The 22221-nt window shown below is 42.5% G+C and overlaps 1 protein-coding gene across 1 annotated transcript in view; it reads right to left on the reverse strand.

The window, feature by feature from the left end:
* LOC114427563 (gamma-aminobutyric acid receptor subunit gamma-3-like) overlaps window positions 1–22221 on the reverse strand; it is a 53372-nt gene that overhangs the window by 17624 nt on the left and 13527 nt on the right. The window contains exons 3-5 of the mRNA XM_028395701.1: window positions 14001–14068; window positions 1074–1165; window positions 562–693 (exon numbers count right to left, since the gene is read on the reverse strand). Coding sequence (XP_028251502.1) covers window positions 562–693; window positions 1074–1165; window positions 14001–14068 — 292 coding nt within the window. The remainder of the gene's footprint in view (window positions 1–561; window positions 694–1073; window positions 1166–14000; window positions 14069–22221) is intronic.

Below are 22221 nucleotides of genomic sequence, written 5' to 3' on the forward strand. Positions count from 1 at the left end.
GGCCTAAAAAACAAGCACTCAGTGCTTTTTTGCTATTTGGCCGAGCTCTAGCTGGATACTCAGGTGAAATTGTATTCAGAAGACAGAAAAAGCCGATGTCAGAGCTTGAGGATTCATAAACCCAGATGCCACTCAGATTTAAAAATGTCCACTGTGGCTTTTTTTCAGTTTTTCTTGTTTTTATTTTGTCATAAGAACGCTCACATGAATGCAAACACACACACACACACGTTGTCTGTTCCACTGAGAAGCTGTCAGAAGGAAAAGAACCAAATGAACAGAAACTGACATGTTGGCACGCAGGATGTCCAATTTTGATCCTGTTGTGCCAAGGGTGAGTCAGGTTTTGTTGCTTTGTGCACATTTTTCCTGCATAAGGGTGGATGTTATTCTAAATAAACGTTGCTCCATTCACACATGTATGCAACCAGTGGGTAGCTATTAACACATTATGCAGTCATTCACTTTTTCTGTTTTCAATAACTTCCAAGCGGAAACCATCTACAGTGCAAGACCAGACTATGGTCTGTCATTATGATTTCAGTTTAGTTCTTTTTTTACCTCAGCGTGTAAAGTATTTTTCCATTGTTCCAGATCCGCAGCAGCTGATTGGGCGTCGTTATCCAGTGAGAATCGGCGTTCTTGGAGTTTCTAAAGATGGTGTCGGGCAGCCAGATCAGGCCGACCATATTGCTGGTTGTACAAGAGGGAGACATAAAGAGAGAACGAGAGGGAAATTGCAGAAAGGTAAGACGTGACTGCTGTGGCATTTCTTCACATTTCTGCAGAATGCACGGCGCTGCGCCCCTTCCCAATAAGAGGATAATAAAATACTCGTGCGATTTGGGAGAAAACAAAGCACATCAATCAATTTGTTCCATTAATTACAGGCCTCTTCCCGAGAGAGAGATGAATATTGTTCTCAAATGAGATATTCACACTGTGAAAATGTTCAAACACAATAGTTGCTTCGGTGGAAAGAAAGACGGGAGTCACAGCAGTGTCTTGGAGCTACAGCATTTCATTTAAACATGGCAAACGCTGTAATTATCGGCAGTGTGTCTTCAGCGTACCTGTTAAGGGTTAGAATCCGCATGCTGCTGCTGTTATAGCGCAGACGGGTGTCCACCCAAGTCTGGGCGAAGATTATATCGATCTGGTACTCCTGGGGAGAGAAAGTAGAGTCAATATACTGATCTGACAACCCTTTTTAGAGACAGAGAGAGAGATGTGCAGTCTGTGTGCTGAGCAGTCTGCGCCTGGTCCTTCTGGAGGAGCTGATAATGTGTTTGTTTGAACACAAATGTGTCCACATCAAAGCAGGTACTAAAGCAGCACAGGCACTCGCTGAAACATTCAGATACATATTATGCTTTTGATATGGAAATTATATGGACTCCATCTCACAGACTGTTTACCTCAGCACATTTTCCTCACCTCAGCAATGACCTCTCTTCTTCTAATTGTGAGATGTTTCAGCGTGAGAACACTGAATCTGAGTTTTCCCACTTAGCAGGTAAAGTGAGTCAAAGAATTTGCCTTGCTGGCATCGTTAGAAGTTTCTTTATAAAACGCCATATTTCCCCAAAGTGAGTGTATGTCAGAATCAGCTGGTAAAAAAAAAAAAAAAATACTTCAATCAAGCCTGAAGCATCGCATAAAAAAGTGTAAAACTCTGTCGCAGAGATTTTGGCAACGCACGTGGAACGGAGCCCGCGCAGATCCCTCTGGAGAGTTCGCATCCAAATATAACCGGGCAAAATATAGCTGACAAAGGCTGTCAGTCACTGATCTTTGCTGTCTTTGAGGCTCTAATTAAAAGCATCTGGAATACCGGTATATATGGGTGGAGCTGACGGCACACACAGCACGATGGCTACAGATGGTGCAAACCCATGTGGCTGCAGACATAAAATCTTAGGCAAAGTGTACTTACAGGAAGTGATGCTAAGGTACATGTGCTCTGTGGGGTGTGGGGAGAGAAGCTCTAAACTCCTTGCTTAAAGATTGGATTGTTCCACTGGAATAATACCCCCTCAAATAAAAAAAATAATATCTTCCCAAAGATTTTAACTCATTTTAATCCCCTTGAGCCTCACAGTGAAAAAAACACGAGCGGCTTCCCATCGCTGAGGTGCTGAGGACCTCCAGCATGGCCAGCAGAAGGTCAGTACATCAGCTGGAAGTCCTCTATAGAATGTAAACAAGGCGGGCACTTCACTAATAAGGTCAGACAGTGAGAACTCCTGAGAAGCCATTCACAATCCGCTGCTGATAGAAAAATGGGGGAAAATATAATATTGGCATCTAACTGTCTGTTTTGTTAGAGCGTCTCCATCTTCTGTAGGTTTAAAGTCAAGGCGTCTAATCAAAGGAGGATTTTCTGCTCAGGCTGGTTTTGCATTTTGAAACTTTTGTCTTTCCCAAAAGTTTGTAAGGTGGCAAAAAGAGATTTTCTGGCACCATATGTTTTACAAGACCCTCAACATCCCCGTTTCACACATACTGTCAGTCACTCTCTGACTTTGGCAACCTTTCCCACAAACAAACAGATGAGACCTGAGCTTAGTGCGTCTGTCACCAGAATCCCTATCGTTAGCGGTGCCGCCACGCATGACCTTTGCCGGGTAAAAAAAGAGGAGATGTGACGCAGCTGTAATTCAAACAGGAAAGTGTCGCTTTGTGATGGCTGATGGCAAACCCCAAATGGGATCTACTACTTTGAGAGGACTGTACCTACAGGTCCGGAGACTGAAGCGTGTCGTAATAATCATGGACAGAAACAAATGAAGCAAAGACCTGTAGACAAGCTAATCAAAGGTGTGTAGCCTCTGCTGGGAGAAGATAGTGTAAAAAAAATCACAGGCTGGAAGTTCATTATTTAGGGCATTAATATTTAAAGATTGTAGGTGTTAAAATATTCAGTGTGATAAACTATTTCCCTCCTGTCCCTGACTAAGTTTTACACAGCAGGCAATAGGTACAGGAAGTACCGGGAATGCCGCACAACATGAAAAATTCATTTTTTTTCCGTGTGAGTTGTGGTGCGTCCATGCTCTTCTTTCACACATAAAGTCCTCGTCTGTGTGACACAGATCAAGGACTCCGATTGTTGAGGTTTGAAAAGAATGTGTACTTAGCTCACAAATAACATTTTGTACCTGCAAGGACAAGAGGACATACAGGCATGTATACTGAAGCAAAAAACTCCCAACCTCACCATTCAAGCCTGCCACACCGCATGCAGGAAAAGTGTGTATACATAGTCCCACTGCTTAATTATGGTGTGCTGCATGGTGAGGTTCTTGTGGTGTAGGTTAACAGAGTTCTTGAAACGAGCTTTGCAAGCTTAAAGAAAGGCTTCAGTTCAACAATAAGAGCAGTAATCTGGCTTTAAATCTGCCAATTTACATCTAACACTACCAGCTTTACATTGCTGAAAGCAGCTGTTAACATGACTGCAGCTTGGCTGTGGCTCAAAGAGTCAAAGGATCTCCTCGAAACTAAAAAGAAAACCCGCTGCAGTCGTCTCAAAATCCAATAAAACCGAAAGAAAGATGGCATTTGCACAATCTGGACATCACCAAACAATAAACTAAGGTGGTTAAAAATAAACAACTGTGGCCCTGCTCTCTTCAGGAATGCAAATATCAGTCAGAATCTGATTACATAAAATCCATTATTAAAGCCAGAGGATGTTGACAGCAAAGCACGTCTGACTGAAATTAATTAGCTTGACTTTAACAAATAGCTTCCTCCTTATCCAGCCGCATCATTTTTTGCATGGAGGCGACTCGCTCCTCAGCAATTACAGATGTCTTTCAGCCATATTTTTCCACATTCACGTAGCAAAACATGTTCCCCCCGAAAGGGCAGATATACTATCTTTATGAAGGTGTGTTTAGTCACAGCAGCAGCCTGAAAGTTTGCCACACCACAGACTGAAGAAGTGTAGATCTGGATTAACACTTTTCAAATCAGTAATTACGGTGACTCATCCATTGTTTACCTCATAATGCTTTATTCATTACCTGATGTGAGGTGAGAATGAAAATTTAAAACGGGAAAAATATGTTACAGACTAGACTAGAGTCATTTTCCTCCTTCGCTGAGCAGACACGGTCCCCTCCAAAGGTTAAACTGCGGGCTGACACCTCCCTGCATGCATTACATGCTTCACATTATAACACCTTCTCATTAATGAATGCATGTTTACAAAGAGAAAGGGGTCCGTGCACCTCCACCCCCCCCCCGATGACACACTCGCCTCTGGTTTTCTTAATGAACCAAAAAAACTCAGTTTAGCCTGCCATAAATATTTCACCATCACAGCTCACTCATATGGCCTCTACTCCGCTCCACTGCTGATCAAGTACAATCCACTGGCCTCTGAAATATACTGTCTTGCACTTTATTATATTACGCTGCGCAGAGAGGGGGGATCGCAAACTTAAGCACAGATCACTGACTAATGTGTTTCTTCAGGCAAAACCGATGCCGCATAGTTGGTATAAATATTTATAAGTGAAATATTTATATCTCCCAGACCTTGGAAAATTGGTCGTTGGACTACATTTTCAATCCCTCAAGAAGAAGAAGAAGAAGAAGAAGAAAGATAAACACGGGCAGCGTTCGATTTCTCTGAGTCATGTGTCCACTTGCTGTGCTTCATCATCATCATCATCATCATCATCACAGGTGATAAATATTCATTTTTCTCTCCTCCTCCTCAGAGATTTTTCATCTGCACCACCCACAAATAAACACTTTCACCCAGAATGCATTGCAGGCAACGGAAATAACAGGGACCATTCAACCACTGCTTAGGGGTGATGATGAACTTCTGTCACGTGTGTAATAATAAACAAAACTGTGCAGTACCTGCGGATATGAGTGGCATTTTAAAGATTGCTTGTGTGTGTGTGTGTGTGTGTGTGGAGCTAATTTCACAAACATGCTTTTGTCTTGTTTATTCCAGAGAATCAAATGGAAAGACCTTTGAAAGAAACAAAAGAAAGTCATTTGCATACCTGGCTGTTCACTTGAAGTGTGTGTGTGAGAGTGTAGGAGGCACACTGAAAAATGAAGCAGACTGCCGGCTGTGCTTCACTGAACACTGATCAGGCCTGAGGTCCAGACCACACCTGTGTTTCTTTGTCTAAGACGGATGATGCACTTGTGTTCGGCCCGCACTTCGCAACCCTTGCCGAGCAGCGGCATTTGTGTCCAGAAGCAGTAAAGTCACAAGGATTGCGGTGCATTAACCTCTGCCCTCTGCATGAAGAGTGCAGTGATTATATAATTAGCAAAATATTAGCATAAAGCGGCTAGTGTTAGCTGCTTTCCTGTAACTCCTGGAGAAGATGGCACCAACCATGAGCTGGAGCTACCTCGCCAAGTTTTCATTATGAGTGCCTGTGAGGCAGCAGATTATGACTGAATTATTATTATATCTTAACTTCTATATCCTATACTATATAACTATATCCTAACTTCTTAATTTTCAAATATACCTTTTATAGATATTGGCAAACTGCCCCTCAGCGGCCCCCTCACTCCAGGAGTCCAGTTTATGATGTGTAGATGCAAAAAAAAAAGAGGAGCTGCCCACTTAAAAGTTATAATTTACAGACTTCTCTATGTTGGTTCCTTGAGCCTTTTTCTAAGTTTGGGAAAGTGATCTTTTAAAAAACATAAACATTACATAATTCATTTATGATGGTAGCTTCAGACGATACATTTCTTCATGCATTGACTCTGAGTGGAAAACGAGCAGAAGGAAAAAAAAGGAGAATTGAATTAGAGAGTAAACAGAGGAAGCTAATGAAATCTAATGAGGGCCAGCGCCAGGGAAAATGATGGGGGGGGGGGGGGGGGGATTTAAGAGGAAACAAGAACATGTTGATGGAGTAGGGAGGGGGGCACAGACAGGAGAGGATTCAGTGAGCCTGCACTTATTGCTAATCAATATCTGCTGACTCCCAAAAGATGTATGTATAGATAGATATTAATATATATATACAGGTGACAGCTCATGTGTGCTCACCAACAGAATACATTGACAATTGTAATGCCACACACCACTGTTGTGTGATTTTACAAATCCCCGGATTACACCGATAATTACCAACAAATGTGTGAAACCATTTAAGCACAACAAACAACATGCACACAAGCACGACTTATCACACGGCTTTAGTTTGTAGATTCACACTGAGCTGAGGTGAATGGTGTCGGATGTGTGACTGTTTTTACATGCAGGTGTGTCACGTCTATTAGGTGTAGCTGTGTAGCTTGCATGCAGAGTGTTCCTCCTCCTTCTCGGCTGTGCTCTGGTATCAGAAAAAATCAACTGGTAGTGCAAAAGCCTGCTGCTTATCTCAGCAAAAATATTGACAATATTGCACAGTTAAAGCGAGCCGAGCCGCCAATTGATTTATTTCATGGTTCAGTTGGAGAAAATGCAGCCTCTCTGGCCTCGGTGCTGCTTTGCTGTGGGCAAGGAAACAATAACACAAAGCGTGGAGCGACTCTGGAGCTGGATGTTCCCCTGCAGTTTCAACAGGTGTCAGCCATTTTGAAAGGTCACTTATGACAGTTGTGTAAGACAAAAATGACTTTTAATTTCATTACTACTCTTAGCAGGCGACAGAGGCGTCTCGTCTGGCTGGAAGAACGTAATTAAGCGCAGTGAATGCCATTTCATTTTTACTAAATGAACTGGTGGAGCTGTCTTAATGCCGTCTTGGTGCAGAAGGCGCAGAACGCCGACCTTCTGCTCTGCTATCAGATAACCTTTTCTTATGAATTTTCAGTCTCACTCTCCCACCACCTAAATATGAGTCACATCACTGAAGGTCAAGGATGGAAAAGCTACAAAAAAAAACGTACACACAAAATCTTTACAAGCACTCCCACGCACTGAGACGACTTTAATAGGCGCTTGAAAGTGACGTTTGACACAAATTCTCAACTTTACATGGTACAAAGAGTGCTTATTTTCATGTGAGTGCTTAACTCTGCTGCTGCTGTCTGCCGGCAGAAATGAGTGAGGGAAGCAGCACCAGGGGGAAATGCACTGGAAGATAAATCAGATCCTATAGATGTGTGATTTCAGGAATTAAGGGGGCTTGAAGAAGTGCTTTTAGTTCTTTATAGTTAGTGGGTGTAGAGCATCATCAAATAAACACAGCGACTCTGTAGTCATCTTGAAGCTCCTTGACACTGTGTCCTGAATTGATTCACCCTCTTACTGATGTTAAAATGATTACAGTGCCATGGAGGTGTGGGGACGCTGACTGAGACAGTTTATAGTGTCATTTTCTTGTATTATTTGTCATACAAATATTGATTGCTCTGCTTTCAGCTCTCCAACCCTGCCCTGGTCACATGACCCCCACTCCTGCTCACCTGTGCCTGCTTCCTCTAATTACCCAGCCCTGCACACCTGTCCTGTAATCAGCTCACACTGCACAGGACAAGCACAGGAAATCCAGTGGAGGAAGGTTTTCAGGTATAATAACAAAAAAAAACTTAAATGTAAAGTTTTCTTCTGCTGTCCTGACGGATATAAACATTCAGTTTTTTTCAGAACTTGCTCCTCAAGTTCATCTTAAGCCTGCATGCATGCATGGGCCTGCTAGCCTCCGGGACAGCTCAGCCTTCGTGGTCGTCAGTCTGAACTGCTGCAGTATGTAGGTATATCAGCCATTTTCTCTGGTGTGTCTGGATACTGAGTGTCTCTGGTTTATTTCATTCCTGCTATCTTGCTTGTGCCGCATGTACTTGACTTCCTGTACGTTTTAATAAAAGCCTGGCTGCCTTTCTGCCTCACAGTTTATTGTTTACATGCACGCTATTATTCCACTAGCATTGGCCAGCTTGAATTTGTACAGTAAGTAGAGTATGTCATGTGTGTTCTCTTGAGTTTTTACCACTGAATCTTGTCTGTTTTGTCCTTCAGCTTCATTAGCTTCATCATCTGGAAGGAATATTGTGTGCATGTACATGTGAGGCAGTGACAGGTGCAGGTGAAATAACAGGACAGTTAACTTTAAAAGTAGAAAAACGGCAGCAAACACTTTGAAAATGCATCTTTTTGTGACAGCAGAGCAGCCACCCTGCTCACTCTGTAAAGCTCAGTGCCGGTGGATATACAGTAGATGACATCACTGAGGTCATTATATGCAGCGTGGCTGTCATTGTCTGTCAGTGACTAGCCAATGGTAAACATTATACTTGCTAAAAAGGGTCAGAATGGTCACAATGATATGGAGTGTAGCTTACGGCGCAGCCTGTTATCTTACTGCTAGCAAATCAAATCATATTAAAGAACTCACACGGACGTGTCCAGTCAAAGAGGGAGGGGAGGTTATTGTACAGTTAGCTCCTTAGCTTAGCTTCCACTTCATCACGTTGTCTAGTTGCCATTATAAGGAGGGCGTTTGACATGGTGTGTGCCAACCTGTGGTCATGTGAGTGTGCTGCACGTTGAATGTGCCGGTCAGGGCTGGTCTTCACTTTGTAACCATGGTAACAGTGATGGAAAAGCTTGCCTTCCGTATGAGGATGTGTTGCTTTAAAGTCCAAATTGTGCTTTTATGCTGGTACATTTCCTTTTTTAGAAGAAGACTCTTGGTTAGGTAAAAAAAAAAGATACTAGTGTCTTTCAATGAATCCCCACTCTAGAATCCTACTTTATTTCAACACAAAGATTCAGCTAAATAACCCCTAACAGATTTATAAACATTATCAATAGTGCATAAAGCAAATATGAGCAGCGGCTATTGAACAGAAAATGAAAGGAGAAGCAGAGGGAGGGACGCACAATGTTCCTTTTTAAGTGAAGAGTCTCTTCAGAGGAGGGCCGGATCCTTTGATGTATGTTGCATTCGTGTGTTTATCATGAATGGATTGGTACCGTAGCGTGCGCATCTGCTTTAGTGCGTGTGTGTGCACGCTTGTTGTGTTCCTTGTAAGTGTCACAAAAATAGCCTCTTCTGTCTTTTCAGAGAGGAGGGTCAAAAGTCCTTCATTCTCTATGGACTCAATTATTCAGTGACTACGTCCTCAGCTGCAGGTTGTAACAAGAGTACACGCTTACTTCCATTCTGACGAGGTTTAAGTGCAGGTTGAGTTCGTTTGTTGGGGGGGAGAAAAAAAAGTTACAAGGGGAGACTCACTGACTCCCTGAAGGGTCCAGTGCGCACTTCTTTCTTCTTCTTCTTCTTCTTTCCCCTCCCATTCATAATTCTGCCTGTGATTCAAAATAGGGGGGGGGGGGCGGCATTCAGGTCCCTTTGCTGATTTACCTTTATTAGCATGCAGTGAGCAGGCTTTTATGCAAAAACACACCTGTTTTTATCAGCCTTGATCACATAAGTGGAGCTGCAGGATGTGGAGCGTCCCATCACCGCTGATTGAGATGTCAAGCTATCTGCCAAAATTAGACTCAGGTCTCCATTTGGAGGAGGGATTTAAGAAACACTATAAAACAATCAGGTTAGATTCACTCCAATTGTCATGACAGCCTGTCTATAAGCTGTCATAGTCACACAAATCATCCTCAAACTGGACTGTTAAAATACTTACTCACAGTTTTGCATAAAAGTACTGTAAACAGGCTGACTGTATTGGGCTGAGCTGTGTTGCAGTGCCCTGCTGTGTGTTTTAGGTCAGTCATAACATTTTTTAAACACGCGTGCTGACTAATAGATGCGAGATCTCTGTGCCAAGAAGACTGAGGGCTGTGCTAGATTGATGGCATGCCAATGAGAATAATAATCTGTCCTCTCCGTCTGTGAGTCACTGTCCCTCTTTGTCTCTCTTTTTCTTTTAATTATAGAATGATAAATGTGTTCGCCGTCAATATGCCGGGGACTCGAGTATCGGCTAATTTGGTTGGTTGGTAATTTGGTTAGCTCATCATTTTTTGGAAAAGGACGCCCTTGATCTCAGACCTGGATGAGTGAGGATTTGTGAAAACAATAAATGGAAATGAGTTCTGAGCCCCCAACCGACGGCACAAAGTGAAAGTAGAACAAAAAAGATGCAGAAGTGATCAAAGCAGAGGGAACGGAAGCACACTCGCACAGAACTTCACTGGGCACAATACAAAAGCAAAGAAAAAAACATGTTCACACTCACGTGCAAGGCACACACGTGCACACTGCTGTTTTTTTTGTGTCTCTGACACACACACACACACAGAGCTGCTTTGAAATATTGCATCTGTCAAACAGGAACATTTTCTCAGCTCAAAATGACGTCTCTTCAAAGATTATTCATGTAAACAGCTTTATCTGGACTAATGTGGACGGCTGTCTGTAGTGAATGTATCAATCCCTCTCCACTCACCAGAGACCAATTTGGACTGACATGAAGACACAACAATAACAACAACAAACGGGATACTCATACAGTAACTGGAGCTTTGTCTTATTTGAGTCCTGTAGTTAGCTCTCTTTGTCTATTAGCATTCATAACATACAGTAAACTGCAGCACTTGTAATGATTTTTTTTGTGTTTTCTGTTAGGATCTGATTTCCTCCCCCTAGTTGGCTGACACAAACAAGACATCCTTTTTAGGGAAGTCTGTTTATTGCCATCCACACCCTTAATGTTGTGGAATAGTATTTCCATATTTTGCCCCTCGTTCGTACGTTCCTCTTTAATTAGTTGTTGTCTCCTTGCATTTATATGAGCCTTTGGCCTCTGGTGCATGCGGCTCTTCATATACTCCGTCAGCTGTGGGCTCCCAGCCATCCGTGTCACCTCTGAAAAAAGGGTCATAGCACATTTTTACATCATTAAACCCTCACTGAATAAAGCCCAGACATCGAGTATGTAGTCAGACCAATCAGGCCTCCAGCACCTTCCAGTGTCTATATAAAATTATGGTATGTTTTTTTTTTTTTTTTTTTTGTTCTTTTCATAAAAGCCGAGCTGTGACAACACGCTGACACCTTAAATAGCAGGCTGCCACATCCACATAGGTGAAAATGATCTGCTTTGACACTTCAGTCAGATGTGAGCGATGAAGAGTTCCTTTATGGCTGATGCTAACAATGGATGCCCAGGATAGGCAGAGCAGATGTACCTGCGACGAACTCAGTCTGTTTCATGGCGGTGCTGATAACTCTCCGCTGATATGCAGATTTTTGTTTTTTATTTAAGGTGCCACCCACAGACCACAGGAACATAGTGTCGGTGTCATCGGGTGTCCATCTTTGTCAGTTCATTTGCTGCCTGTGTATATGTATATGTATATGTATATGTATCTGCCTGTGACTCTCCCAGCACCAGCTATAAAAGGCCAGCACTTTCGCTTGACTTTAATGCAGCTAATGCCATTTAATCACTCAACCGTTCATCACAGTATGTCCTAAATTACTATCGGCTTCATTTGGCGTTGCATCATCCCAGCCAGTGCCCATTACCATCAGAGCAAATGAGGAAAGATAATGTGTTTTGTTCAAAAGCAGATGAGGAGCTTCCTGGAGTTTGGTCGCCGGCTACTTGGAGAGAGTCATGTCTGTCTGTCTGTGGATCATGAATTTAATAGACCCTGGAGCTTTGACCTGTTTTTTTCAAGTGAAAGTCCCAAAGAGTGCAGGGAAGGTCTCAGGACACATGATGGATTGGAGTCAGGCAAGAGGAAGAGTGCAGTGTAGTGTGAAAGAAAACACAAGGCCAAGCTGAAGAAATCAGTTTTCAGAGAGGAGAATGGGAATAAAAGAGTTGTGATTTTGCACTAATTTCAGTCCGGTCAGCCCCGCGGGCAGCCGGGGACTCATGTTCGACTGACCAGCATCCATCAGCCCTGACAGAGTATAATAGGGACGAGTTAACACTTCTTCGACAGCATTCCTTCATTATAATGCAGCTTTGTTGTGGTTTTGGTTGTGAAGGTAATCTGAGGTTTTTCTTGTGACATTTAGCCACAAGCGTCTGTTCTGTTTGGTGGATTCACCTCAGCCGCACGCTCCCATCCTGCACGACACGTTTTAGCGGTTTATCAGCAGTGTCAGTTGATTGATGTCTTTTGTAAGCAGCCATGTAATAAGCAGAATCCTGTGGGGGAATGAAGACATCATGGTGGAAATAAGCCCCTCCAGTCTTATCTGGAGCCTCAGAACTGCTGAATCACCCTGCAGGAGCTTCGGTTGGAATAATCACCAGTTTGCTATACATTATTCCTTTAATGTGCAAATCACAACATATATGGGGGCGGATTCAATAAAAGCACCAATGTAGTACAATCAGATACAACACGTAGCTCTGCAGCTGATTGTGTCTTTGTCAAGATTATCTTCTCGCTGAACATGTTTACATATTTAGTGAGTTATAATCCACCTAACTCTATCAGATATCACTATTGATGGCAAATGTCATTGAGGAACTTTCCTTTGGTTCTTCGATAGGTGACGGGATTCTGTAATCTCGCGAGGGATTTAAGGGGAATTATTAAGATGTAGATCGCTGTTTGAGTGTTTTCTCACTGTTTTTTTTTATCATAACATCATACGAAGCGTGTGATATGGTGTTTAATGGCTTTCTCTGGTAATTACAGTGAGCAGTGTTTGCCTGTGCCTGTAAAATCTTGCTGTCCCGGCCGGAGTTGGGTTCATTTGTGGTTGAAAAAAATGGCCGACAAACCTGCTGCAGATGAGAGGAATTTCTTTAGTACACACTCAGACTATTAAAGATTGTGTTGTAGTAAAACTTTAGTAAAGACACCTGCTTTATTTCAGTGGCTTCATGATTGGTTTTCAGTCGGGTCACAGCTTAGTAATCTTCATAATAGGTCTGGATATTATTTTCATCTACCATGATAACCGAGCTCTTGGTGTTTATCATCATAACTGTGCTTTACCGGCTGCTCAGAGTCCAGAGTGCAAGATTGACTTAATGAACCGTGAGTTCAACTGCAGTATTTTGGCATCTCAAATTAAATATAGGAGGGAATGTCCTCTGCAGAAGGACTGGCACTTAATTAAAAGGGTACCTTTTTCAGATGACTTCCTGGATTTTAAATGTATTCCACTACATTTTAATTCATTCCTGCCAATAGCATTAATAATAATATCGCATTGCAAAGACGTGCACAGAATTCCACATTATGTGGTTAAATGGCAGTCAGTGCTAAATGTGCCGATGGTATCTTAACTAATATACACAGTAAGCCGCTGCTGACAGTGAAGGAAACTGCAAATACTTAATGTTGCCAGGCAACGGCTGCAAATCCACATTTGTTTCAGAGATAAAACACTTTCATTATAGTTAATATTTGCACAGCAATGCATTTATGATGTTGTGAGGGAGCATTTTTAAACGGGAAAAAATAAATATCACATTCGACTGTATTGACAGGAACTGAAGAAACCCTGTGCAGCATGAATAATGGAAGGATGCATCCATTTAGTTACTGTGCTCCACTCGAGGCCAAACCACAGTCTGCTTATGCTCTCAGTTGTCTGAGATGTAGCTATTTTCTCATTACCGCTCATCAAGCTTTCAATTTTTGGCTTTTCATATGTTATATTGCAACTCATCAGCCTCTCCATAATGAAATATGCATTGATCCACATCCTGTTCTTTTTCCAAAAAACAGTTTTCAGCCTGCTTCCACTCAAACTTTGTTCTTGTAATTTTTATGCTGGTGCAAAAGATCCAGTTACTAAATAAAGAAAACATGGCTGCTCTCCTCTCCGCAGAGACACACACTGCTGTTTAACTCAATAGCAAAGAGCTTTCATAGCATGATTTCTATGGCTGTTGTGGGTTTTGTTTTTTTTTTAAATTCACTCATTTGCTTAATCCGAGCTGATCCACAGCAAGTGAACAAAGAGCATCCACACCTGTCTTTCTTGGCTTCCGCTGCCACAGAAACAGCTGTGGCAGCCCGCATGACCTCCAAATACAGCATGAGAGATGACAGCGTTCATGTTTCATGGGCAAATGGGCGCGAATAAGGATAGAGATATAACAGCACAACTCACCATGTCGATGGATGAAACAGGCCCGATGCTGTTGACATATATGCCCACATCGATGACTGTTGGCTTCTCTGCAAGAGTCAGAAGGAAGAACAGTGAGCACATGGTGTAGGTGGGGGACACATGAGACTTATTCGTCTTGATGTTTTCATCCTGCAGCATGTCCAGACCCTCCCCTCCAAAAATCTAATAAACAATCAAGTTAAAAACAGTGGTTATCATCATTCACAGTGTCACCTTGGCAAATAAAAGGAACTTATTTCCTTCCCAATGAAGGCAGAGCCATCAATCCTCCCGCGGAGGAAAGATTTACGCTTTCGAAATCTAAAAAAAAAAAAAACTCTGCCGTGCTTCCTGGAGCAGTTCCGGTGTTGCCATAGCAACTAATAGCATTTCCCGTCAGTGTGTATGTAAGATCTTGGCAACAACATTACAGTTGGTTCTGCAAAGTAGAAACCGGAGCGTCAGAAACGTGGAAGAGCAGCAGACCTAAATGCAGCAATTATGTGTCTGACAATGTGGGGGAAAAAATTACAATAAACAAAAAACGCCATGTCCTTGAATTATTTCTGAACACCAACTAATATTTTCTGGGACTGAACGTCCCTCAACAGGTTTTGATGTGCTCAGCTTGACCCCGGACTGTCTTCTTTTGTCATTGTGCTGTATTTTTTTTTTTTTTTTTTGCACTGTATCTCTAGGGAACGCACACAGACACACAAGCCTCTGGGGGGGGGGGTGCTTAGCATGACCATTGTTTCAATGTTTTGTGCTGACATTCATGGTACCCAGATGCTGAATCCTCCTCCCTTGACTTGTGAATCACCTCACAGTCGCTATGCTATATGCAGATCAACACACAATTTTCTGCCTCCTGAGTGCTATTGAATGTGGCCTCTTTTCTGACAATAACCACAGTTGAAACTGTTTTGGTCGCAACACCTATTATAAGGTTAAATATAGAGCGTGTGTGAGAGCCCTTGTACATAGAAAACCAGTGAGATGCTATAATAGTTGTTGTTATTTTCGCAGGTCGGTCCAACATATCAGATTCGTCTGGAACATTTGGGCCTGGCCGGAAGATTAACTCTAAAGTAAGTGCTTCTATAACTTCCTCTATAAGTGCAAATTTGTGTGAGTACAATATCAGCTGTAAGTGGTGCTGCTTCCTCCATTCAGTGGCCTTGTCTGTAGAGGTACTTCGTTTCATTATATTAAAAGCTTGCATCATCAAATCACTTCTATTCTGTCTGTGTTCCAAGTGATAAGCGGAAAAAAAAAAACCTCAAGCAAAGTACAGTATAAAGGCTGCAATTGAGCAGCCAATATGAATATGTTGAGTTTAATAAAACAGAACAACAAATATACAAAGCCTGCAATTTCTTCTGCAGAGCTGGATGGAGAACGTTCTCCACAGAGAATAATGGAGCAGAAAAGCTGAACCCCTAAAGCAGACTGCAGAGGAGTCATGGTCACAGAATGACACTCAGACAAGTAAGTTCAACAACAACTCTGATTATTTTCCTTTTTATAAATTACATCTGCTTCCTGCTCACAGCAGAATAGCAGCACAAATGTCCACCTTATAGAAATTGTACACACTGCTCTTTCGATTCTTAGTCACATGCACTTGCCAGACTTTTCTGAACTGTTTAAGAGCAGAAACATCTTCTTTGGTACCTTTTTCTTGTACTGCACGATTCAATGATGGACGTTTTCCATACTGCCACGCTTGAAGCATTGTTGAATTTATTTAAAATAAAAAATAATAATAGAACGTCACCAAGCTCAGCTTTGCATGTTTCCAGAAGGAAAGGTGCCTTTAAGCCTTGATCAGACATGCTGCTCACAATCTGACAAGAGTCTGTTTAGCTGAGCAGCTTCCAGGTGTGAGCCATAATGAGTATGAAGCAGGCGGATGCTGAGAAATAACAACTATTCCAAGATATTCTCCTCAAGCTGATGAGAAAAGAATGGATAAAGGAGCTTGCTGCTTTTTTTTAAAGAAGTAGGTTTTAATTGGTAGCTTTTAGTCTCACTCTACATATCTTCAGACAGTAGTGCTATCAATTAAGAGCACTAAACAGATGGCGGTTTGTGTGTGTAATCTAATAATGTCAGTTGTCACGTCGCTGAAAGTGCTACTTAATGAATCCTCGACCTGCATCACGCTCATTTCAGTTGTTCTTTATGGTTCGCCAACGCTTTATTGTTAGGTTAGCAGCGTCTTTGCAGTCATGTGGCTTTTGTGTCTTCTTTCTCTTGTTGATATGAGGAATGGAGTTGAAGTGTGTGTGTGTGTTCATGTGTGCACATCTGTGTCCCTGAGGACCTGCCGTGCTGGTCCACTGACGCACACTGTTTCGGTGGGTGACGGCCCGCTGGGAGGCTTTGATTCTATTCCTGCAGCATGTTCTGCTCCACCAACTGGACAATGAGGGATAACGATGCTGTAGCTACTGAAATTAGTCATTTTTTTTGAGGGAGGGGGCTGCAATTAAGCAGCTGCTCACACTGAAATATCTCTGTTTCCAGAGACTATATTGTAGATGTGTTGTTGCCACTGACAGGAGGTTTTCTGGTGTATTTATATGATTGTATGAGAGGAAATTCTCTGCTTGTGCTTTGTATGACCACTTCACTTGCTTCCATCAGAAACCCACTGAAACCTGGTGTCTTTAGTGGAAAACAAGCATTTGACCCTGTAAATACTTTGAAGTGTTCTGCTTTGAAGTCCCTGCAGGGTTTCCCGCTGGCCAGCATCCCGAACCCTCTTTTCAATATTATCTGGAGCTATTACTGGGCATCAAGCCCGGGTTCAGTCTCAGAATCAAATCTTTATCGTCCATTTGGAGGACCTGGCATTGGAAAGCATGCAGAACAATACACAATCGCAGCGTACAAATCGTAGAGGAATGGTGTGCTCTCATTGTTCGTTCAGGATAATCAGAATGTGTAACAGCATGCATTGGGGGAAACCCCAGGACAGGCTGCCAGTCAGACAGAGATAAACCACATACACCACATCCAGCAGTGAAAACCTGATCAGGCTTGACCAAACTAAAGGAATCTGTCCTCTATCTACAGCTCAGTGGATGACGATGATAAAGGTAGATCTATATGATGTGCTTTAAATATGAAAGTGCTGCGGTCCAGTGCTTTCTGCCTCTTTTATTTCTGAGTGCACCTGACAACTGTCCAAATAACGCATGCCAGACTCATGTGTGATGGTGCACACTGTTGTTTATTTCTTGTTTTGCTCAATTTTCAATCTCTTTTCACTAATGTGAGATTAAAAAAAAAACACCCACACGTCCATCCATCCATCCATCCATCTATCTGCTTGTGTGTCCCTAACACCAGTTTTTTTTTTTACTCCTAATGGAGAAACCATGATCCACAGAGGCCAGATGATTCTTCTTCGTCCTCTTCATGTTGCTCATCCTCCTCCTACTTGTCTTGCTTTTCAGAAAAGCATGACAGGCCCCATCTGTATTACCAAATTACCCTGTGGGCCTTGATTAAGAAGAAAAGGCTTTTATGCCTGCTTTGCCTGGCTGCCATGACAAATGCATTACGCATTGTCAGCCCGGGCAAACACTCTTATGTGTACATGCAGAGGCACATATCCCAGCTGGCCATTCAGCTCCCATATGTTCAGTATCTAAGGAGCACTGTACTGGGAATAGTGCCGGCCTCAGTGGGCTGTCACATGCACTCCTGAGCTTCATATCATACTTTGAAAATAAATTAGTTGTAAAATAATTAATCACGTCCTGTTAAAAGTCATCTACAGTGTCGTGCCTTTGAGGCTACTCACCTCAGATGTCTGCATCAGAAAACACTTCTAAGAAAGGCTTGAAATAGTGTTTGTCTCATGGTCAGGTGGTGGCTAATTATTATGAAAGAAAAAGAAGGAGACAGGAGGGATGACTGGATGAAACAACATTTAGTCTGAACAAAAAAAAAATCAATGTTGCTTCTCACCATGACCGCTCCATAACCTAACACTCTTTGTTTGGTAAAAAATATTTCATGTAAGTTCAAATAGAGGAGAAAAACAGTTAAAAGCACTTTTCCGGGAACAGAAGGAGTCAGCACGTTCCTGCAGCCTTCTGTTAATTTATCCCTTCACATCAGTTATGGCACATATTGTTCAGGTCAATTATGGATCCACACACACTGCCATCCATCAGTCCATGCTGCACTGGTGCAGCCATGTCATCCACAGCGATCGCACATCACATAACGCTTGACCTCCCTGTCTCCCTTGTTGGTATGTGTAAAGCCCTACAGCCCACATTGCCTTTAGTTTGCACGGGTTGCAAGATGTTACAGTGCTACATGACTACAGTCCACCAGGGGTGAACATACAGTCTCAGTGGCTTTAGTTTAATATTAATGAATGGTATGAATTGCTTGTCTAAAGTTTTGCTGACAGTTGGATGTGGGAAGTTTTCTGGCTTTAAAGTGCAGGTAGATGTGGTCTCAGTGTCACTCTTTGACTTTGACACAAGAGTGAAAAGTGTATTTTTCATCCTATACCCCTGCTTTGACGCCTGTAGTCATCAATTAGTGTTGTAATTTATAGCCACGTTTGTCACAACAGAACTCATGTAAATAAGAGCTGACAGCAGGAATATTTGTGTCAGCCCTGTAGTGGTGATCACAACTAGGCCATGCAGTCCTTCTGTAGGGTCCCCTTTGGCATTACGATTGATTGATGTCAATCAGTGAGTCCTCCTCAAAGGATGATTACAAAATAAACTACAGTACTAATGTGGTCATTCAAGTTAAACAAACAGGAATCGTCTAATAGAGAGCCAGAAGTAAACAACATAATAAGCGTGCAGCACTAAAACTGAGTTATCGTTATCAGGGCTGGATGTGGTGGAGGGGGCTGGAGGGGGGGGTTGCACAGTGCCACCTAATCTTTATGTATGTGACTGCAGCAGTTCCACTTCCAAAGAAACTTCTCTCTGCTGTCTACTCGAGCACTTCTCAGGGCTCACCTACATAGTGCTGCACCACACTGCAAGTTTTACAGAACACACACGCACACGCACGGAATGCTGATTCCCAAAACAGAAAGCACAAACGGAGGTAATAACAGACTTGATTTAGATAAAACGCTCTCTAAACCAAGTCTTAATGGAATTGATCCAGTGAATTTGTAAGATAATGGATTTATTTACTTAACATTTGAGCCAAATGTCAGCTCTCTTCATTTCAGAGTTTTCCTCTTGCTGGTGGAGAAGCACAACATAATCAGAGGGAGGACAAACTGCTATTTCTGTTTTGTGTGCAGACTTATAATCTGCATTTAATAGAAATAAATTCCAGTCTAATGGAAATTCTCTTTGCGTCCCTAACATGAGCTGCTCCGTTTCTTGCCTACTGTAAAAAAAAAAAAAAAAATAAAGATTTCAGGTTTTGATACCATAAAAAATAATAAGTCTGACAGGTGTTTCTGCACTTGTTGAGGAAAAGTTACTACATCTGAAGTTTTAGCCTATAGACTGTTTATTTATGTTTTGGCAAATCTGCATCATGATGCTGCTTCTATACTAGCTGTTCCAGCTCGCACTGTAACCATGGAAACAGACGGCAGCCTGAACCAAGATCTAAAGTTAAATGGGCACTTTTTCCCTATTATGTCTGATTGGATTACCTTTATAACTTTATAGTGACCGCCATGTTGGCCACGCCTGGAAACCTGGCAGACATGATCTAATTGGCCATCCAGACTGCTTTATCTTTGTTCTTATTTTGCCTTCAAGACATTTTTACATAGCTAAAATGGCGTGGTACATGTGATGAAGATGAACAGCGGCCATCTGGTTCTACCAAGCAGGAAGAAAATTACTGGCAAACGCTATTTGACCCACATCTGTAACATTTCAACAGCTCACTCCAAGGACGGGCTGCAGCGAGCCATCTGCACTGCTGAGAGGGACATCAGCTGCAATCACCCGACCACTGTGAAACTGCTGTCCTTCAAAAGTAGGCGATGGCGATGCTACAGCCTCACCTCTGGCAGAGCGTACAGGTCCAGCAGTAGCAGCTAATTTGTCTTAAGTTGGCCTGCTGTAGATTTCTAAAAGACAGCTGGAGTGTGAGTCCGGCCTAATTTGACAAATTTGATGCTCCACAGCAAAGAGGAAAGACGTCGGGAGGTGTCTCGATTGTCTGTGTGTCTAAACCTGTAAGTTCAGTCATTTAAGCATCCAAAACACTTTCATGAAGTTTTTTGTAAATGAAGCGTAGCTTGTTAAGTACGCCCTCCATTATAATAGTTTTCTGTTCAGCTTCATTGCGCTGTGTGAAAACAAGAAGAGCCTGACATTTTGGAAAGCAGCCTTACTTCCCCGTCCTGCTGAGAGTGAAGGGAGAAGATTGATATCTTTAATATTTGTGTTACAGGCAGCCAGTTAGCTTAGCATAAACAGCTAAATGTGGCTGCTCACTAGCTGTGAATAAATGTAGAACCGACAAATCGTCCCGATATTATTTAAATGGACGAGCACAGCTTCACCGGGTGACCCTCCAGAGAGTGTTTTATGAGACGCGGTCGGCAAATATGTCGCAGGAACACTTGTTCATTTCAGAGATAAACATCAGGTGCTCCGTGGATTTGGTAAAATCTCATATATTCCCTTTATGAATGCGTAAATGAGAAAAACAAAAGTCTTAATGAGAAGTCTGTGCTATCAGACAGATATTGACTGGCTGCGTGGGTGTGTATACAGTGCTGGTGTGTTTGTGGTTAGTACATGTAGGTGTGTGTGTGTGTGTGGGGGGGGGCGGCCTAAGCGAGCACATACTGTACTGTGTTAGATTGTATTGTGCTCCCTGAACCGAATATAATAGATCTGGGAAGCAGAGGTATTTCTCTCTCCTTCAGAGGTTTAATGAGAACCAAGCAAAGGGAGAGATCTCACTGTTTATGAATCGCCGCCAGGCAATAACTCAGCAAAATAAGGGAAGGGGTCGGGGATGCTTGTTACGCACACACACACACAATGAGGAGGGCGTTTTGTTAATTATCTCTAAATGTAATGCTGACGCTAATGATGATGATAAAATAATCACAACAACCTTTGGTACCTGGTATCACCAGCACACCAGTTGTACGTTAGACCTTTATTGTATTCATTATTTGGTGAATAGTGACTCACAAGCCATCACTTTGTTCACACAGTGTTAAAGATTATGGTGCAAACAGGAAGCTTTTTGGACCCACTCATGCTAATCCCAGAGCACTGTGTGAAAACGGAATAAATTTATAATTATGCTAATAGGGCTTGGACGCCTGCCACAACAGAGGTTAATGCTATAATCTCTTTGATTGGGGGGGGGGGGTGTTAGATGCTATACTGCTGAACTGACATAAGATTGGTAGAAGAGGGAAGAGAGGGAAGGTCCTTGCCGAGCAGCAGAGCGACTTTTCCACAAGCAACTTTGTCACTTTAACTTGAAGCAGCGAAAAACCAGAGACACCCGTCACAGCTGGAGACATTCTGCAGATTTAATTAGAGTTTGTGTCCATCAGGTAAACAATGAATTATGCATTATTTTTTTTTAGCTTCCCCTGGCGGAATCACAACAATACAGACTGCCTGATACCAAATGTGCAGGGAGGGAGATCCACATCAGTGAAGCCTAAACATACAGTGAATAGGGTTAACACAAGACGTATGTCCAACACAGCTTCGCAGCGTCATTTGGAGGAGGCTGACAGTAGCAGATATGAAAGACAGATTAAAGTAACCTGTTAATACTGAATGATATTGGAGAGGCTTGAGAAATAAACAGGCAAAATGGAAATACGAACCACACAGATGCAAAAGCCGTCCCTCCTTTCTCTTCCTGCATTTTCAAAGTCTGTCCACACCTCCCCAAATCCCTGGCTAACCAGCCGGTGCTTTGGCTTGGAGTGGAGCAGACATGGGAGACACAGATGGAAATCGATTTAATGGTTAGAGCTCACAGGGATAGGAAATGTGTCAGCCATGATCCGAACCCAGCTTGGTCTTATTACCACCTAATGCACTCCACTGTGGTATCAGCCCAGCGCTTTAAAGCTGTACATTGGCCGGCCCTTCCTTTGTGGTTTCTCATTAACTCAGGAAACGCTGAAGGAATGAAAGGTGAGGTTTTACCGTCCCCACTGTGGAGATGAATTAAACATTTAAAAAAGAAGCTAAATTCCCGGTCAAGGCCC

This window comes from Parambassis ranga, chromosome 2, assembly GCF_900634625.1.
Source record: "Parambassis ranga chromosome 2, fParRan2.1, whole genome shotgun sequence".
In the NCBI taxonomy this organism is placed as follows: Eukaryota; Metazoa; Chordata; class Actinopteri; family Ambassidae; genus Parambassis; species Parambassis ranga.